The 18,375-nt window shown below is 45.7% G+C and overlaps 1 protein-coding gene across 2 annotated transcripts in view; it reads right to left on the bottom strand.

The window, feature by feature from the left end:
* Window positions 1–17,452, bottom strand: part of parp12a (poly (ADP-ribose) polymerase family, member 12a) — a 112,969-nt gene extending 95,517 nt beyond the window's left edge. Inside the window, exon 1 of one of the 2 annotated variants that reach the window (XM_059967249.1) lies at window positions 17,037–17,452. In XM_059967249.1, the coding sequence (XP_059823232.1) occupies window positions 17,037–17,377 (341 nt within the window). In that variant the 5' untranslated portion in view covers window positions 17,378–17,452. The remainder of the gene's footprint in view (window positions 1–17,036) is intronic. The other variant, XM_059967250.1, reaches the window with a different exon arrangement.
* Between the last annotated feature and the right edge of the window lie 923 nt (window positions 17,453–18,375).

The following is an 18,375-nucleotide window of genomic DNA, read 5'->3' as shown; positions in this document are numbered from 1 at the left end:
GAAATGGAAGTGCTAAAACTCTTCAGAACGGAGGGAGAAAGGCTGAGGAGGACAGGTAGAATATTGATTACAAGCGAGGAAGACACTAAGGTGCTGAAGAAACAGCCTGTTAGAGAGAGAGGAAAGTACAGTGAGAAGCTGGCTTTAGCTCCGTACCCGGATGCGAAAGAAACAGTAAAGCCCCCTCCCTATAATGAGGAAGGAACCCCTAAGCAGTGCCCCCTGCTGACGGGAACAGTAAACGTGCAGGGAGAAGTACAAGTTTGGGATAATGAGGAGGAAAAAAGACAATACGAGAAGGAAAAGCAGCGATATGGAAGGAGATACAGGCAGAAAGGATAAAGGTGGCACAGACAAAGAGAAATGGAAGAAGGGATTGAACGGATTAAATACTTGAGAGAGGAAAAGGAGTATGAGGAGTATCGGTTATACCACAGAAATGAACAGACTAGAAAAGAAAGTGGCTCATCAGGGCAGGAAGGGATGAGGCATTCAAGAAGAAGTGGAAAAAAGATAGATGAGAGTCTTGGAGAAACACAAGAGAGAAGGGAATCAAGCACGAGTAAGGATCATGAGGAGTCCCTGCCACAGGTGTACAGACACGGATAGGAAGATAGAGAAGGTGACTCATTGGAGGAGCAAGAGTTAAGTGGAGAGAGAGAGGATGCGAGAATTTGTGGGGAAGAGGTAGGAGGCAGAAGCCTAGGAGAGCAGAAGGAGGCGGTAGGGGAGCGACTTTGGGAAGTAGAGAGAGAGCTAGATAAGTTATTGAGAGGGTATTGCCAGAGGTGATGTGAAAAATACTCCGGGGCCAACCAAGTATTGAATCAGGACAGAAAGGAAGGACTCCACAGTGAGACCGAGGGAAGAAGAGGACCCCGGAGAAATCTGTGTGAGAGGCAGTAAAGACATACCCTGAGACAGATGGGGAGTCAGGCGAGGAGGAAAGTCAGGGCAGGTGGGAAGAAGGAAGAAGAATGATGCCGTTGTTAGTTAAAGGATCAGGACAAGTGCAGTATATCCCTTGGGGATCCCAGGATCTAGAAGGGCTGAAAAACACTCTGCCCAATCTACATAAGGAGCAGGGAAATGGATTAGAGCCTTTGAAGAAGAAATGGCAGGACGATTATTGGCTATGGGAGATTTGAAGGCACTATTGATAAGGTTGATGGGAACCTCCAAATTTAACGAACTAATGGAAATGGCTGGCATAGTAAACTCGAACGACCCGAGAACTGATGGAGACGGGTTTGACAGAGTGAGGCAGAGGGTATGGCAGGCCCTCAGGAAGCTTCATCCACCCAAAGCGGACCCCAAAGCCTTAAAGGGGGATCCACTGGGAGACACTGAAAACCCAGCAGCCTACGTAGAAAACCAGTTGAAAAGGTGGAGACTGAGCAATAGGTGGAAAATAGTTTATTTATCACCACACTGTTCCGACATAGCATTCTGGATGCAATGCCTCCGCAAGTAAAATCCAAGCTGGAGGAAGTGGTTGGGCTGATGTCAATGACCCCACAAGAATTTAGAGACCACATAGTCCATGCAGTTGAGAAATACCGGAAAGACAAATGAAGGTTGGCTGAGCAGCAGGAAGAGGTGCAAAGAAAGTTAATACAAATGCAGCTCGAAGAACTCAAAAAGAAGGAAAAAGAGAAAAGCAAAAAGATGCTGCCAGCAACCACCGGTCCGAGTACAGCCATCGAACTGGATGAAGCACTGCTATATGGAGGAACCGATCATACTGTAAGACAAGGGCTGGAAAACCCCATGCCAATAATCAACGTCTTTGGAGGAGCATTCACACAAATGCCCTATCAGGAACAGACTAAATTCAAACAGCCCAGACAGGACTGGAAGTCCCAAGGAGGGGGACAGAGGAGCTATGGGCAGAGGGGACCAGTGAGGAAACAGGGGGAAAGAGAGGGAGAGAGACTGTGCTGGGGATGTAATCAGCCAGGTCACATGAGAAGAGATTGTCTGTTTACACCATGGCCTGTCACACACCAGCAGGAACCAATAAGAAGGGAACTAAAGTTTAGCCAAGGACCAGCCCCCACAGGCCCAAGCGGACCTGTGAATCCCTATGCAAGGTATTGGGGTGCCCCGAGAACTCGAGTGGGAAGGGACATTACCCAATGATAACAAGGGAGGCAGACGAGGAACCCATTGTTCAGGTTATGTTAGAAGGGCAACGGACACCAATGATGATAGATACTGGAGCCACGTACACTTGTGTATAGCCACAGTATGCCCTTCACCTTCCCATGTAAGGAAAGTTTATTAAGACGGTAGGTGAGAGAAATGATTAAATTAAAGACGGTACTTAAGGAGTCCATTTAGAATGTGCTGACACAGAAAGAGCGTGCAAAGCAACTTGCAGGGCAACGTATAAACCAATTTGCAAAATGAGGATGAAACAATAGCTTGCTGATTAAAGAAGCGATACGGGTAACGGGAAGACATGCTTAACGGTTGAACAATAACGGTGTTAATGCGCTGAGGCTGATAAGTGGGCCAAAGGGTAATCACATTTGTAATTTTGTAATGAGATTAAGGAAGAATGTCTGCACCTCACATGGGTGCAACTCACAAAGTCGTAAACAAGTAGGGTATAAAAAAACTGTGCAAAGTGTAATTCGGCACTCAATCTAGCAGGAGCTGGTTGGGTCCGACTCTGCAGACTCGAAAACTAAAGTTTACCGTTCTGCAAATTGCTGAGTGTGTTTCTGACAACGTGGGGGCTCGTCCGGGATCCACACTCCGGCCGCGGTGGACACGAGGAAGGACATCGGAGACGGTGCACCCCGCCGAGTTTGGCGGTCCCTGACTCCTTGCTCGTCGCTCCGGCGCGGCTTGAGCGAGTGATATCCGGACAGCGCAGAGCGGTAAACGGGGAGAAGGGGACAGTACCTGGTACTGGAAGTCCCCAGGACGCACCGGGTAAGTGCCTACTATTATAGTAGAAGGGTGCAGGAATAAGTAAGGACGGAGAAGACCGGGATAGCTACCCGGGGGTCCTCCTGATAAAAGTCCTTGGGACGCACCGGGTAAAGTGCCTACTGTTGCAGTAGAAGGGTGCGGGATTAAGTAAGAGCGGAATAAGATGGGAGGGGGTGGCTCTAAAAAGAAAGAGGAAACGGAAAGACCGGGACCATACCCGGGGGTTCCTCCTGATAGCCCCCTCGGTAGAATGTTTGAGAATTGGGGATGTGGAAGACTAAAAGGGAAACAAAAAAAAAATGATACAGTACTGTTTAATTTGGTCGAAACAGCCGATAGAAAAACCTGCGGTCTGGTGGCCGCGGCTTGGGTCTGAGGAGGATTGGGTACGACAAGCCTTAAACATTTACGTTAATTCAAAACCAAATGTAAAACCGGAAGAAATTGCTTATGCTTTTTGTTGGGCTCCCTGGCCAGGAGTAACAACAAAGAGTTTTTAAATTGGGCATTAAAGGGGAGCGGAAGTGGGACCCACTCGATCATTTACCCCCTCCCTATGTCCAGCCTTCTGCGCCCCTTGCGGGAGCAGAGGGAGGACGTGAAGAAAGTGAAAAAACAGAAGAAATAGACCCGGAGAGGGAAGAGAGGGATGTTAGGGAAAAAGCAAAGGCAAGGATCGAAACAAGGAGTGTGACAGGAGCAGATAAGAAAAAGAAGGACGAATCAAGAAGGGAAGAGGTATCGATGTATCCCCTTCGAGAGGTTCCAATGGGAGGAGCACGAGGAGGGACAGGATTTGTAAACGTCCCTCTGACAAGTACCGAAGTACAAGGATTTAAGAAAGATATGAAAACTTTATTAGAAGATCCAATGGGACTGGCAGAACAGTTGGATCAATTCTTAGGACCTAATGTTTACACTTGGGAAGAAATGCATGCGATTATGGGAACGCTATTTTCTGCACAAGAGAGGCAAATGATACGACAAGCTGCAATATCAATTTGGGGAAGGGAACAGCCGAATGAGTTACCGGGGGACCGGAAATTTCCAGTAAACGTCCCACAGTGGGACAAACAAGCAGAAGAGGGAAGACGCAATATGCGACAGTGGCGAGAGTACATCATTAAGGGAATAAGGGAGGCTGTGCCAAAAGATCACAACTTTGCCAAGGCGTTTGGAAACCACCAAGGGAAAGATGAGAGCCCAACCGACTTCCTCGATAGGGTGCGGAAAAATGTGCAACAGTATGCGGGGGTGGACCCTAATTCGGCAGTAGGGGAACAATTCATACGAATTGAATTTGTATCAAAAGCATGGCAAGACATCCGGAAGAAGCTTGAGAAACAGGAAGATTGGAACGAAAAACCACTAAGTGAATTACTTAGACAGGCCCAAAAGGTCTATGTCCAGAGAGATGAGGAAAATCAGAAAAAGGCAGCGAAAGTAATGGTTCAAACCATCCGCCAAGTAAACTCAGAGAACAAAGAGAACTATACCTCCCTGGTGAAGTTTACGTACGACAAATTGGCAAAGGAAGACCGGGGAATAATCAGCTGGACCGAAGAAGAAGAACAGAAGTTCAGGAAAATAAAAGGGCAACTAATTCGGGCCCCGGTATTAACACTGCCAGCACTGGAAAAGCCCTTTCAGCTGTATGCAACAAACAATGAAGGAACTGCGTTAGGAGTACTAACCCAAGAAAAAGGAGGAAAGCGGCAACCTGTGGCCTTTTTATCAAAAATGTTAGACCCGGTATCCCGGGGATGGCCGACGTGCATACAAGCCGTAGCGGCAGCAGCCGTACTAGTAGAAGAAGCACGGAAATTAACCTTTGGGGGAAGAATGACGGTGTGTACCCCGCACTCCGTTAGCACCCTCTTAGCCCAAAAAGCTCAGCGGTGGTTGACGGACTCTCGCATACTGAAATACGAAACCATTCTGATGGTCGGGGATGATTTAAGCTTTGAAAAGAACAATAGTTGTAACCCGGCACAGTTCTTATACGGGGAATCAACAGGGGAGGAAACCGAGCATAACTGTGTGGAGCTAACAGACCTTCAGACAAAAATAGGGAAGATCTACAAGAAGTTCCCCTAATTGAAGGCGAGGAACTATATATTGACGGCTCCTCCAGATGCATCAATGGGGTACGACACAGTGGATATGCTATTATAAACGGGAGGACTAGGGAGACGGTGGAGTCCGGCCGGCTCCCGGGTAATTGGTCAGCCCAGTCTTGTGAACTATATGCCTTGCAGAGGGGACTGCAACTGTTAAGAAACAAAATAGGCACTATATACACCGATTCTAAGTATGCCTATGGAGTGGTACACACCTTCGGAAAGATTTGGAAAGAACGGGGGTTGATAACAGCCAGGGGAAGGGAATTAGCTCACGAACAAATGATAAGCATGACTCTGGAAGCCCTAACATTACCTCAAGAAATTGCAGTGGTTCACGTTCCAGGACATCAACGAGGAACAGCCCCGGAAGCAATAGGAAACCGGCTCGCAGATGAAGAAGCCAAACGGGCAGCAATGGAAAAAACGGTCCGACTTCTAACCCTGATACCAATAAGGGAAGGGCTTAACAAACTACCAGTCTTCACCCAAGTAGAAATAGACGCTATGAGCCAGCTGGGAGCCCGACAAACATCAGAAGGCGAGTGGAAGACCCCCGACGGACGGCAAGTACTGAATAAAGAAGTAACTCGTCATATACTGCAACAACTACACCAACAAAGCCATTGGGGAGTGCAAGCTATGTGCGACACTATCCTAAGGGACTATGTTTGTAAAGGGATATTCACACTAGCTCAACAGGAGGTGTGGGGCTGTTACACCTGCCAAAAGGTAAACAAGAAAATGATGCGTGCCACCCATAAGGGGGGACAAACACTAGCCGTCCGACCGTTCCATCGGATCCAAATAGACTTTACGGAACTACCACAAGTTCAGAGATGGAAGTACCTGTTAGTAATTGTGGATCACTTCACTCGGTGGATGGAAGCATTCCCAACCACTAAAGCGGACGCCCCTACAGTGGCACGGATCCGATTAGAAAATATAGTCCCGAGATATGGAATAATGGGGTCTATTGATTCAGATAGGGGAACACACTTTGCCTCAAAAACACACCAGCTAATCTGTGACGCCTTAGGAATCCAGTGGAAGCTGCACACCCCCTGGCACCCTCAGAGCTCAGGAAGAGTTGAGAGGATGAACAGTACTCTGAAGACGCAATTGACAAAACTAATGATGGAAACCAAGCTACCCTGGACCAAGTGTCTACCCCTGGCCCTACTAAGAATCCGCACGGCTCCTCGAAAAGATATAGGAGTATCCCCTTATGAAATGTTGTTTGGCCTTCCATGTTGGAACAAGGTGGAGGGCTATCCTTCCCTGCAAGGGGGAGATGTCTTTGTAAGGGACTATTTACAGGCACTGTCTCGTTCTTTTGCAGAATTGCACAGGAAGGGGTTACTCGCACAAACCCCACCTCTGGACTTCGCACTCCACCGAACTCAGCCCGGTGACTGGGTCCTGATTAAGACTTGGAAGCCAGAGAAGTTACAGCCGCAGTGGGAAGGCCCATTCCAGGTGCTACTGACCACCGAAGCCGCAGTAAGGACAAAAGAAAAAGGGTGGACCCACGCCGCGAGAATCAAGGGACCCGTAAAGCCCGAAGAAGGTGCAGAATGGACTTGCGTTCAGGGAGAAGACCCAATGGTGCTAAAGCTCAAAAGACGGACAGAATGAACTTTGGGACTGTAATGTATATACTGCTATTGTTGAGAAGCGCTGAAGGGGGATGTGATAAGTGCAGGACGACGGTAAGGGTGGGCATGACGGTTTTTCCAGGGTCCTTTGTATCACACTCGCATGTAAACGAGAAATGTTATGACTACAACAAAAAGGAGGAGTATGTGGAAAGTTTAATCTAACCAACTGCTGCTTAAAGATAGATGACAACGGAAAGGTGGTTCAAAAAATATCAGATAAAATAAGGAAACTGGCCCACGTGCCGGTACAGACCTGGAAGCCGCTGGGGTATTGGGACTGGCTGGACGGATGGTTGAAAGGAGGCTGGTGGCGAACCGCTTTAGGGGTTATAGGAGGGGGATTGATGGTCCTCCTTCTGCTACTATGTCTGATCCCCTGCTTGCGGGAGCTAGTAGCTCGGGTGGCAAGACAAGTCATGCAACCAGGGGCCCCAGCTGATCCTGTTCAGGTACTCCTACAAAGGGAAATAGGGCTAGAGGAAGAAGCCTATGTAAACCCGTGGCAAAAGCCCAACTGATAGCACATTCTAAAAAGAAAAAGGGTGGATTGAGAGAAATGATTAAATTAAAGACGGTACTTAAGGAGTCCGTTTAGAATGTGCTGACACAGAAAGAGCGTGCAAAGCAACTTGCAGGGCAACGTATAAACCAATTTGCAAAATGAGGATGAAACAATAGCTTGCTGATTAAAGAAGCGATACGGGTAACGGGAAGACATGCTTAACGGTTGAACAATAACGGTGTTAATGCGCTGAGGCTGATAAGTGGGCCAAAGGGTAATCACATTTGTAATTTTGTAATGAGATTAAGGAAGAATGTCTGCACCTCACATGGGTGCAACTCACAAAGTCGTAAACAAGTAGGGTATAAAAAAACTGTGCAAAGTGTAATTCGGCACTCAATCTAGCAGGAGCTGGTTGGGTCCGACTCTGCAGACTCGAAAAATAAAGTTTACCGTTCTGCAAATTGCTGAGACTCAGTGTGTTTCTGACAGTAGGGTTCTCGGGGAAAACACAGTTGACACAGTGCACGGCTCCAGTGCGGTTGAGAATGGGAAATAAAGGAATTGTTTTGCCCGTGCTAGTATTTAAAGGAACTCCAATTAATTTGTTAGGCAGAGATGCCTTATTGAAACTGGAATTAAAATTAGAATGCACCAGAAATGGGCTGAGTGTGGAAAGAGCAGAGGCTCAATTGATAGTGCGAGAAGACACGAAGGCTATAGTGTCTTTTGGATAGGAGACATCGCAGATCAGATTCAGGAAACCTGGGAAAAATGGACAAAGGGCGTGCAGGCTATATTACCCAGGGCGGTAATGCCCAAATCTGAGCTACATTGTACAGTGATTTTTGACGAGACTCAGAACAGGGAGTTAGAGGAGAGATGGCACCTGGAGGCATGTACCCAACAGCACCTGGAAGGGGAGGCTGTGATAATTGGAAAGCAAGGGGCAGCTTTACAAGTTAAGTGGAACACCTTTTTAGAAAAATGGTACAGGATACCAGAGGCTGCGCCCCACATAACGTTGTTGGTAAACAAGGGATATCAGTCTAAAGACTTAGGACCCTTAGTTAAGAGTGCTGAAACCGTAACAGTATGGAGGAAAATCACGCCAGAGGTGTGGATATCAGAAGACAACAATTGCATTAAAATAATGGTAAGTGTAGATATGGTAGGGACAGTGAGAGAGGTCGAAATAACTCCCCAACCACACCTGCCCTTGCTGGGAAAGGAAAGAGGCCAGCCGAAAGATAAAAGGTTAGATGAGTTGCCGTCTATTCTGTGGTCACAGCATGACACGGACGTAGGGAAAATATAAACAGCTAGTCTGGTGGAAATAAGGCTGAAAAGAGGAGCAATTCCACCCAGGAGACCACAATACCCTCTAAGACCAGAAGCAGAAGAGGGAATAGCATCGACAGTACAGGGGTTGCTTGAAATAGGAGTGCTTAAAAGAACAGTCCATGCAATACCCCGTTGCTGCCGGTCTTAAAAGCAGGTAAATCTAAGTGGAGATTGGTGCATGATTTGCAAGCGGTAAATGATGTGGTAGAGGACTGGCCAGCGGTAGTCCCCAACCCACACACACTAATGTTCCACCAGAAGCAAGTTACTTTTCATTGATTGATTTGTGTTCAGCTTTCTTCAGCATTCCTCTGGCCGACCAGTGTCAGTATCTGTTTGCATTTACTTACAGAGGTGCTCAGTATACCTATACCAGAATGCCGTAAGGATTTAAACATTCACCACACGTTTTTAATCAGGTGTTGAAGGCAGACCTAGAGGGCATACCATTGGAAAGTACATTGTTACAGTATGTGGATGACCTGTTGATTTGCTCCCACAGTAAGGAACAGTGTGAGCAGGACACTGTAACTCTATTAGAGAAGCTGGCACACGGAGGACATAAAGTATCCAAAAAGAAACTGCAATTTTGCACGCAGCAAGTGGAATACTTAGGCAGGGTAATGTCCAAGGGAGCGAAGGCGATAGCACCAGATCAGATTGAGGCAATAACTAAGGCCCCAAAACCCCAGACTGTAGGGCAGATGATGACGTTTTTGGGAATGGCAGGGTACAGCTCAGATTGGATAGGAGAATATGCTGAGATTGTGGCACCTTTGAGAAAGATAATGAAAGAAGCAGGACATACCAATTTGAAGAACGGCTTACAGTGGAATGGAGAGGCGGAGATAGCTTTCAATACTATTAAGCAGGAATTGCAGTCAGCACCAGCATTAGCTTTGCCTGACTACAAGAAGGTTTTTCATTTGTATGTATCCAACCGACAGGAGGGTTATGTCACAGCGGTTCTAACACAGGAGACAGGCACAGGAAGAGCAAAGCAGCCGATAGCATACTACAGTACGAGACTAGATGAGGTGGCTCAGGGGTATCCACCCTGTTATCAGGGATTGGCGGCGCTGTACTATGCATATGGAAAGGCATCATCTGTAACCCTGGGCTATCCTGTGACTCTGTACACACACCACAAAGTAGCAGAATTGCTGGAAAGAGGGAAATTTGTGCTGATGCCAGCCAGGATAGCAGCGTATCAGATGCTATTGACATTTCCTGACATAACTATACAGAGATGCACTACCAGTAATATATCCGATTTTGTCCCTTTGGGCTATGAAGGAGAACCCCATGATTGTGTAGGGAAGACGATGACATATGCCAAAATGAGAGCAGATTTATGGTCAGAACCACCAGAGGATGCAGATAAAAAGGTTCTGTTCGTAGATGGCTCTTGGAACAGGGACTATGATGGAAATCATGCAGGGTTCTCAGTAGTGCAGCAGGATCAGTCGAGCTATAAGATTATTAGGATGGAGTCCTGTCCCCAACCGTGTTCCGCCCAACTAGCAGAAATCAAAACCCTGACAGCTGCGTGTGAAATGATGGAAGTTGAGAAAGTAGACATCTGTACTGATTCGGCATATGCCCATGGAGTATGCCATTTGTTCGGAGCAGTGTGGAAACAGAGAGGTTTTTAAAAAAGCAGTGGAAATCCCATACAACATTGTTTAGCAAATTCTAGACTTAATAAAAGCCATAATGAAACCTAAAACATTGGCTATAGTAAAATGCCAGGCACATAAAAAGGGAAATGATGTAATAACAAAGGGAAATCAAGCTGCGGACGAGGCAGCCAGAAAAGCAACTGGATGTACATCAGCTGTCATTGCCCCCCAGGTAAGCCTAGCTCCAGAACCTGTGGTAGAGGACCTAATTGAAATACAAGGTAAGGCAACTTTGGCAGAGCAGACAATGTGGAGACAAAGGGGGGCCAAGCAGAACCCGGAAGGCTTGTGGAGCACGGAAGACGGTTTGTTGGTAGCGCCCACCCCTCTACTGACAATTCCGATTTCAGAAGCGCATGGGATTGACCATTGTGCAAGGGGGGAAGTGATAAAGAAAATAAAGAAGGATGGTTTTTGGTCACCTTATTTACAGGCTTCAGTGTACTTTGTCTTGTCACAATGCGAGGTATGCGCACAGAATGCAGGGTTCGGACATCAGTTCTTTGATTGGTTAGAAAGTAGACTCGGAGGATGGGGAGCATGGCTGACTAAAAGGGCAATAACTGTCAGTATTGTATTGTTGAGCTGTGCGCTTGTGCTGTGCTGTTTTCTTCCTTGTCTCAAATCTCTTGTAGTGCGTGCTGCAACCAAACAATTTCCGATGCTCGTGGCAATTACTGAAGCAAGCTTAGTGGAGAAAGAAACACCGAAAATGTATCGTTACAGCCTACAACACCTGCAGGATGAACAAGAGCAAAATGACAATGTGGGAGTAGATTGTAAGGGCTTCTGAGTTTTATTTTCCCTGTCTCAGGTACAGAGGGACAGGTTTTTGGCTCAGCGGCCCAGGGAGAGAATACTTTGAGGTCTTGGCGCAGAAAATTATAGTTTAACCCGAGATTTGGGAGTAAGTGCTTGAGTTTATTGGGGCTTTTGTGCGCAGACTCTTAGTCTTCTTTCTCTGTGTGAGACCCTCTGGGTCTCAAAGGGGGCATATATTGGAGTATAAAAGTTGTAACTTGCTATTTGCTAGATAATGAAATCTTAGGAATGTAGAAGACAATGGTGTGTTAATAAGAGGAAGCTAAAAGATGTGGATTATGTAGTCTGAGTTTGCTATTTGCTATGCATGTATCCAATTGAATGTAGAAGACAATGGTGTGGTAATGAGAGGTAGCTAAGAGATGTTTTGCTTTGAACTTGTTTGCTGTGTAACCAAAACTATGTAGTCAGCCTTAATGTAGATTATGTAGTTTGAACTTGCTATTTGCTATGCATGTACCCAATTTAGTATGAGAATGAAATCTTAAGAATGTAGAAGACAATGGTGGGTTAATGAGAGGTAGCTAAGAGATGTAGATTAGAACAGGATTAAGTCAATGGGTAGAAACAATAGTGGCTGATGTACTTGTAATACGCAACTATAGACCGATTGGATATGCTAATACAACTAAACCAGGAGATTGCTATAAAAAATGCTATGTACAAGGATTGGTGGGCAATCAGCGACTAGCTCAATGACTGTCTCAGCCTTGATTTGCAAATTAAAGTTTAATACTTCTTGAAGAATCTTCTGCGTCTCCTGGTCATTTGTGGGGCACGAAAAACCACGACACTTCCTACCTATGTCTCCGACTGCTCACCGTCCCTCTTAAGAATTCTGAGGACTTGCTATTTCTATCTTTAATATCTTTATTTTTTCTTTTCAGGGTTCTTTTGAAGACCCTGACCTGGAGTTACATGCAGCTTCGGTTCTTTGCGGGAATGGGACCCGTTCTCGGGGTTCCACGACTGGCCGCTATTCAACATGCCAGAATCTCGATCGTGTTTGAAAGCCTAAGATCGTGGGGCTCTGGAGATGGGCGGATTGAGGGTCGATGTCATGGCAGGAGACTCTTGTGTCGTCGGGGAGGCCGGAAAATCTTTTGCTGTGGGCTCGAAGACCCGAGATCTTTGTGATCTTCAGACACAGAAGCTTGAAAAAAAGCAACGAACGGACTTTTTCAGATCGAAAACCAGCGGGTTGGTGTTATGTCTCCTGCTTGCTGTGAAAATGTGGACATGCCCCTCTCCCTTGCCAGGGAGAGAGAGAACCTGTGGATTGTCAAATTCCGGTTGAAATGCAAAGCTTTTGGGGCAACTGCTTAGCACACACTTGGGCTCGGTGATAGTACCGACGTGTGTTTTGTTTGCTAGTGGGGGGAGGGGGGATCGTTGCTTGCTGTCGCTTATGTGCGGGGGGAGGAGCTGGGGGGGACTTTGGGATTCTCATGTTTAACTGTTGTGCATTCTTTGGGGCACTTCTCTGTTTTCATGGATGTTTGCAAAGAAAATGCATTTCAGGATGTATATATAGTATACATTTCCCAGACATTAAAGTTGACCTTTGAACCTTTGAAGATGTTCTGAATCCTGCCACCAGGGAGGCATCAGGGTAGCTCATTCTTGTCCACAGAACCTCCATTCTGTTCCCCAAACATACCCCCTATCATCACAGCTCGTCTCTTCTTCTCCCCCACCCCCCACTTCCCTTCTGAGTCACACAGCCAGACTCAGTGCCAGAGGCCTGATCGTTGTGACTTTCCTCTGCTAGGTTATCCCCCAGAACATTACCCAAAGTGGTATAGCTATTGTTGTTGAGGGAGTGGCCAGGACGCTCTGCACTGGCTGTTCCACACCTTTTCCCTTCCTGACCGTTTCCAGACTCCTGTGTCCTGCACCTTGAGTGTAACTACCTCTCTATACGTCCTATCTATCACCCCCTCAGCCTCCTGAGTGATCTGGAGTCCATCCAGTTCCAGCTCTGGCTCCTTAACACAGAGTGTTACAATCTGCAGCTGGATGCACTTCTCATAGGTGCAGTCGACAGGGACACTAAAAGCATCCCTGCCTTCCCACATCCCGCAAGAGGACCATCCAGCTATTCTGCCTGGCATCTCAATTGTTCTAACTGTACAAATATAAAGAAGAAAACAATGAATAAACTGGGAAAAATATTCTGCTTGTTATTAGAATCTTGCTTGAGGGATTATGCCGAGTTAAAAAACTAGCATCATGCAAGGAAGCCAACCAACATCCCAGAGGTGAAGCAGTTCTGTAAGGAGGAATAGTCTAAAGTTCTTCCAGGCTTATGTGCAGGACTGATCAACAGTTACCAGAAATGTTTGCTTGAAGTTATTGCTGTACAAGGGGGTCATACCAGCAAAGGTTCACATACTTTTTTAATCAAACATCAGATAATTTTCTCAATAAAGAGATGAACAAGTATAATGTTTTTGTGTTACTTATTTAATTGGGTTCTCTTTATCTTGTTTTAGGACTTGCATGAAGGTCTGATCACACTTTAGGTCATATTTATGCAGAAATAGAGAAAATTCTACAGGGTTCAAGGTTTCTCGCGTCACTGTATTCTGTTTTCATTCTCCTCAAGACACAGACCAACATTCCATTCTTTTTATGATAAAGTTTGTACCTCTCCTCTACACATTTGCATTCCCTTGTCCCTCCCCAACCTCCAACTCTCCCACAGTTATCTCCAGCTTTCCCAGTTTTGTCTGCTCTCTTCATGAACATCTCTTTGTAGTTTCCCGGTCCCATGCTAGTTGCCCTCCCTTTAAATACAGTGACATCTGGGAACTAGCTGTCACCTACTTTATGCAAATTGTGTGATGGAAAGATTCTCCTGGTTACATCACTCACTCCACCCTGTCAATCAAACTTCATTTCCTTTATTACCTTTCTCCCAACCAATTAACAAAGCACATTGTTAGGTTCTCTCCAAATCCATGTTTGCTTCTGCTACTAGTTTTTAAAATTTGAAATATAATTAAATGTTTTCTGGAAATCTTCCAATAGAAAACTTCTTAAATGAATGACATTCACTGATAATCTCAAATAAAAGGGGGCAACAAGATTGGTCAATACTAGGTGATGCTAAATTAAAATCACTTTTGCCAGTCCCTGATCCATATGCCTCCATTGCCTGCATATTATATCCTCATGTCATCTTAAATGCCACCATCATATCTACACCACCACTACCCCTGGAAGCCCATTTGGGATACTCAGCAGTATTTTTAATAAAAAAGCTTGCCCCATAAATTTCCTTTAAACTTTTCCCTCTCATTTGAAATGCATGTGGCACGTGCACGTGGCATTTCTACTCTGGGATAAAGATTCTGACTGTCTATCCAATCTACGTTTCTGATAATTTTATTATATTCTCTCAGTGCCCTGTCGGTCTCTGACCCCGTCAGAAACAACCCAAGTTTATCCAATTTCTTCTTGGTGCTTGTAACCTGTGTTTCAGTAAACATCCTCTGCGCCTCTTCCAAAGCCTCCTTATCCTTCCGTAATGGGGCAACTACACAATACTCCAAGTGCAGCTTAACCAGAATTTTATACAGCTCAACATGGCTTCCTTTCTCTTATACTCAGTGCACCTACCTGTGAAGGAAAGTGTGCTATATGACTTTGTTACCATGCTATCTAACTGTTTAGTCACTTTCAAGGAGCTATGGAGTTGCACCCCAACATTGGTCTGTAAATCAGTACTGTTAAGTATCCTGCTATTAACTGTATACTTTCACTACATGTGACCTCTCAAAGTGCAACACCGTACTCTCAAGAAGGAAGGGTGATGGAAGAAAGAAAATTGTAGGTCAGTTAGCCTGACCTCAGTGGCTGGGAAGATGCTGAAGTTGAATGTTAGGGCTGAGGTCTCATGATAAAATAGGCCAAAATTAGCATGGTTTCTTTAAGGGAATATCTTGCCTGACACATCTGTTAGAATTCATTGACAAAATGACAAGCAGGAGAATCAGTAGATGTCGTTTACTTGGACTTTCAGAAGGCCTTTGACAAGGTGCCACACACGAGGCTGCTTAGCAAGTTAACAGCACAGATTATTGCAGGAAAGATACTAGCATGGATACAGGAGCCTTTTCTGATTGGCTGCCGGTGACTACTGGTGTTCAGTGCTAGGACTGCTTCTGTTACATAAATGTCGAAGACTTGAATGATAGAATTGATGGCTTTGCGTCCAAGCCTGCAGACAATAGGAAGATAGGTGAAGGGGCAGGTGTTGAGAAAGCAAGGTGTCTGCAGAAGTACTCAAGACAGATTAGGAGAAAGGGCAAAAGTGGTAGCTGGAATCCAGTGTCAGGAAGCTTTCAGCAAGAAGGCAGGAGAATGGGGTGGAGACAGCCATGGTAAAATGGCAGAGTAAACCCAATAGACTGAATGGCCTAATTCTACTCTTTCTTATGATCCTGTTCAGATTAAACTTGATTTGCATTTCTCTGATCTATATTCTGCTGTATTCTTTGACAACCTCCACATTGTCAACAATTCCACCAACCTTTGTGCCATTTGCCATCTTACTAACCGACCTATCTACATTTTCATCTAAGCTATTTTACAGGTATCACACATGGGGACCTCAGCACTGCTCACTGCAGAACACCACTGGTCACAAGAATCCAGCCAGAATAATACCCTTCCTGTACCCTCTGTCTTCTGTGGACAAGCCAACTTTCAATCCACTCTACCAAGTTACCATGGATCCCATGCATCTTAATTTCCTTTCCTGCATCAGCCTACCATGAGGGGCTTTGTCAACTGTAATTCCTCTCTCCTTTAACAAGTCATCAACTGATTGTTATCTTAAACTTTACAGATAAAATTACAGGATTTAGGGATTGCAAATAATGTACCATAATTTACTCATTCCTCTTTTTGACATTCTGGGATGAAATCCATTGCATCCCAGATCTTTATCCCATCACAATTTAAAACATATATAATAAATACTAAATATAACCTCACTGGGACTAGGAAATGAACACAAGACCCTTAAGTGAATAAACCTGTTGACATATCAGATGTTCAAAAGTGGCCTATCAAGATATACTACCTTAGGTCATTCAAAAGTTCTGACAATTGGGTACTTTTCTGAAGTACTGCCATTGCTCCACTTAACAGTGGCTGTCAGTCTGCATATGAGAAAATCCAATTAGCATTGCCAGTTACATCCCAGATCTGATCAAATATTATCAGTTTCATTTGAAGTCCTGAACTAGTCTTTATTGAATGTAGCTTGTGACACAACTGTGCTCTGTTGTATTCCTACAACTTCAGTGCATTTCCACTGATCTCTATATTCAACACTGAAGAGAGACAAGGTCTCAGCTTAATGCCTCACCTGAAAGATGGTTTTCCCAACAGTGTGTTTGTAAAACCACACTTGAACCACAAATCTGAAACTGATTCCACAACCTACAAGACTCTACAAGTTGACTTTACAACTCAACTTCTCAGTATTTTTTTTTATTTGCTCAATCTGTATTCTTTTGCACATTAGTTGTTTTTTGGGCTTTGCTTATGTATAGTTTTAATAAATTGTATTCCTTTATTTTCCTGTAAATGCCTGCAAGAAACTGAATCTCAAGGTGGTATATGGTCACGTATACTTATTTTGATAATAGATTTTAGTTTGACTTTGTTTCCACAATTTTCTGGATCCAAAATAATTAAACTGCTCTTGAGGCATGGTTGAAGCAGTAATAATAATATTCTACTTGATTCTGAAAAAATTAAACAAGTCGCTGACTGCAATAAAGTGTGTGTGAGTGAGTGAGTGAGTAAGAAAGAAAAAATCCTGACCTCATTCTGTTCTCAGTAATCCCCTTCCCCAAACTCCCTCTCCTTGTTTATCACGCCTCCCTGCCCAAGTCTCACTTTACACGGTGTTTGCCGACACAGAAGACCGACCGAGTTCTTTTACCTTCCTTTGGCGAACCTGCAGTTGTCGAAGAGGAAGAACTTGCACAGATGGAGTTGTCTGCAGTCACCATCGCTGCACTTTCTTTTCAGAAAGTCACTGCACAGCCTGGCAGGAGTGGTGGCGACGATCAAAGAGTCTCCGCTGAGCTGTGGGCCCGGGAGACCTGAGACCTCGGCCGGCACTTTGGTGAACAACTGCCCGTCGGCCAGTAACTTGGACAGCTCTTCGTCCGACACCTTGAAATACCTGGAGACCTCCCTGCGCAAAGTGCTGTAGCTCAGCGAGCCACAACGGGAGCACAAAGCCTGAATGCAGTAATCTCGGACACAATCTAGAGACATGGTGCCGCCCGCCCGCCCGTCCGTCCCCCGATCCTCTCTCCTCCCTCCTCCTTTTCTTTAAACCCGGTCCGGAAAACAAAGTGGAAAACGAAACCGAAATTTTGGGCTGCCCCGCCTTCCTCAGTCACGATTGGCTGCTTTTGCAAAACACGTCTTTTCCCCTAAACAACACACACAAAATGCTGGTGGAACACAGCAGGCCTGGCAGCATCTATAGGGAGAAGCGCTGTCGATGTTTCAGGCTGAGACCCTTCGTCAGGACTAACCGAAAGAAGAGATAGTAAGAGATTTGAAAGTGGGAGGGGGAGATCTGAAATGATAGGAGACCGGAGGGGGTGGGGTGAAGCTGAGAGCTGGAAAGGTGATTGACAAAAGGGATACAGAGCTGGAGATGGGTGAGGATCATGGGATGGGTGGCTTAGGGAGAAAGGGGGAGGGGAGCACCAGAGGGAGATGGAGAACAGGCAAGGAGTGATTGTGAGAGGGACAGAGAGAGAAAAAAATAAAAATTAGTGATGGGATAGGAAGGGGAAGAGGGGCATTAATAGAAGTTGGAGAAATCAATGTTCATGCCATCAGGTTGGAGGCTACCCAGACTGAATATCAGGTGTTGTTCCTCCAACCTGAGTGTGGCTTCATCTCACCAGTAGAGGAGGCCATGGATTGACATATCAGAATGGGAATGGGACGTGGAATTAAAATATGTGGCCACTGGGAGATCCTGCTTTCTCTGGCGGACCGAGTGTAGGCGTTCAGCGAAATGGTCTCCCAGTCTGCGTCGGGTCTCAACAATATATAAAAGGTCACACCAGGAGCACCGGACGCAGCATATCACTCCACCCGACTCACAGGTGAAGTGTCACCTCACCTGGAAGGACTGTCTGGGGCCCTGAATGGTGGTGAGGGAGGAAGTGTAAGGGCAGGTGTAGCACTTGTTCCGTTTACAAGGATAAGTGCCAGGAGGGAGATCGGTGGGATGGGGGGGGTCGAATGGACAA

The sequence above is a fragment of the Hypanus sabinus genome, chromosome 4, assembly GCF_030144855.1.
Source record: "Hypanus sabinus isolate sHypSab1 chromosome 4, sHypSab1.hap1, whole genome shotgun sequence".
In the NCBI taxonomy this organism is placed as follows: Eukaryota; Metazoa; Chordata; class Chondrichthyes; order Myliobatiformes; family Dasyatidae; genus Hypanus; species Hypanus sabinus.
This window is presented reverse-complemented; position numbering and strand designations above follow the sequence as displayed.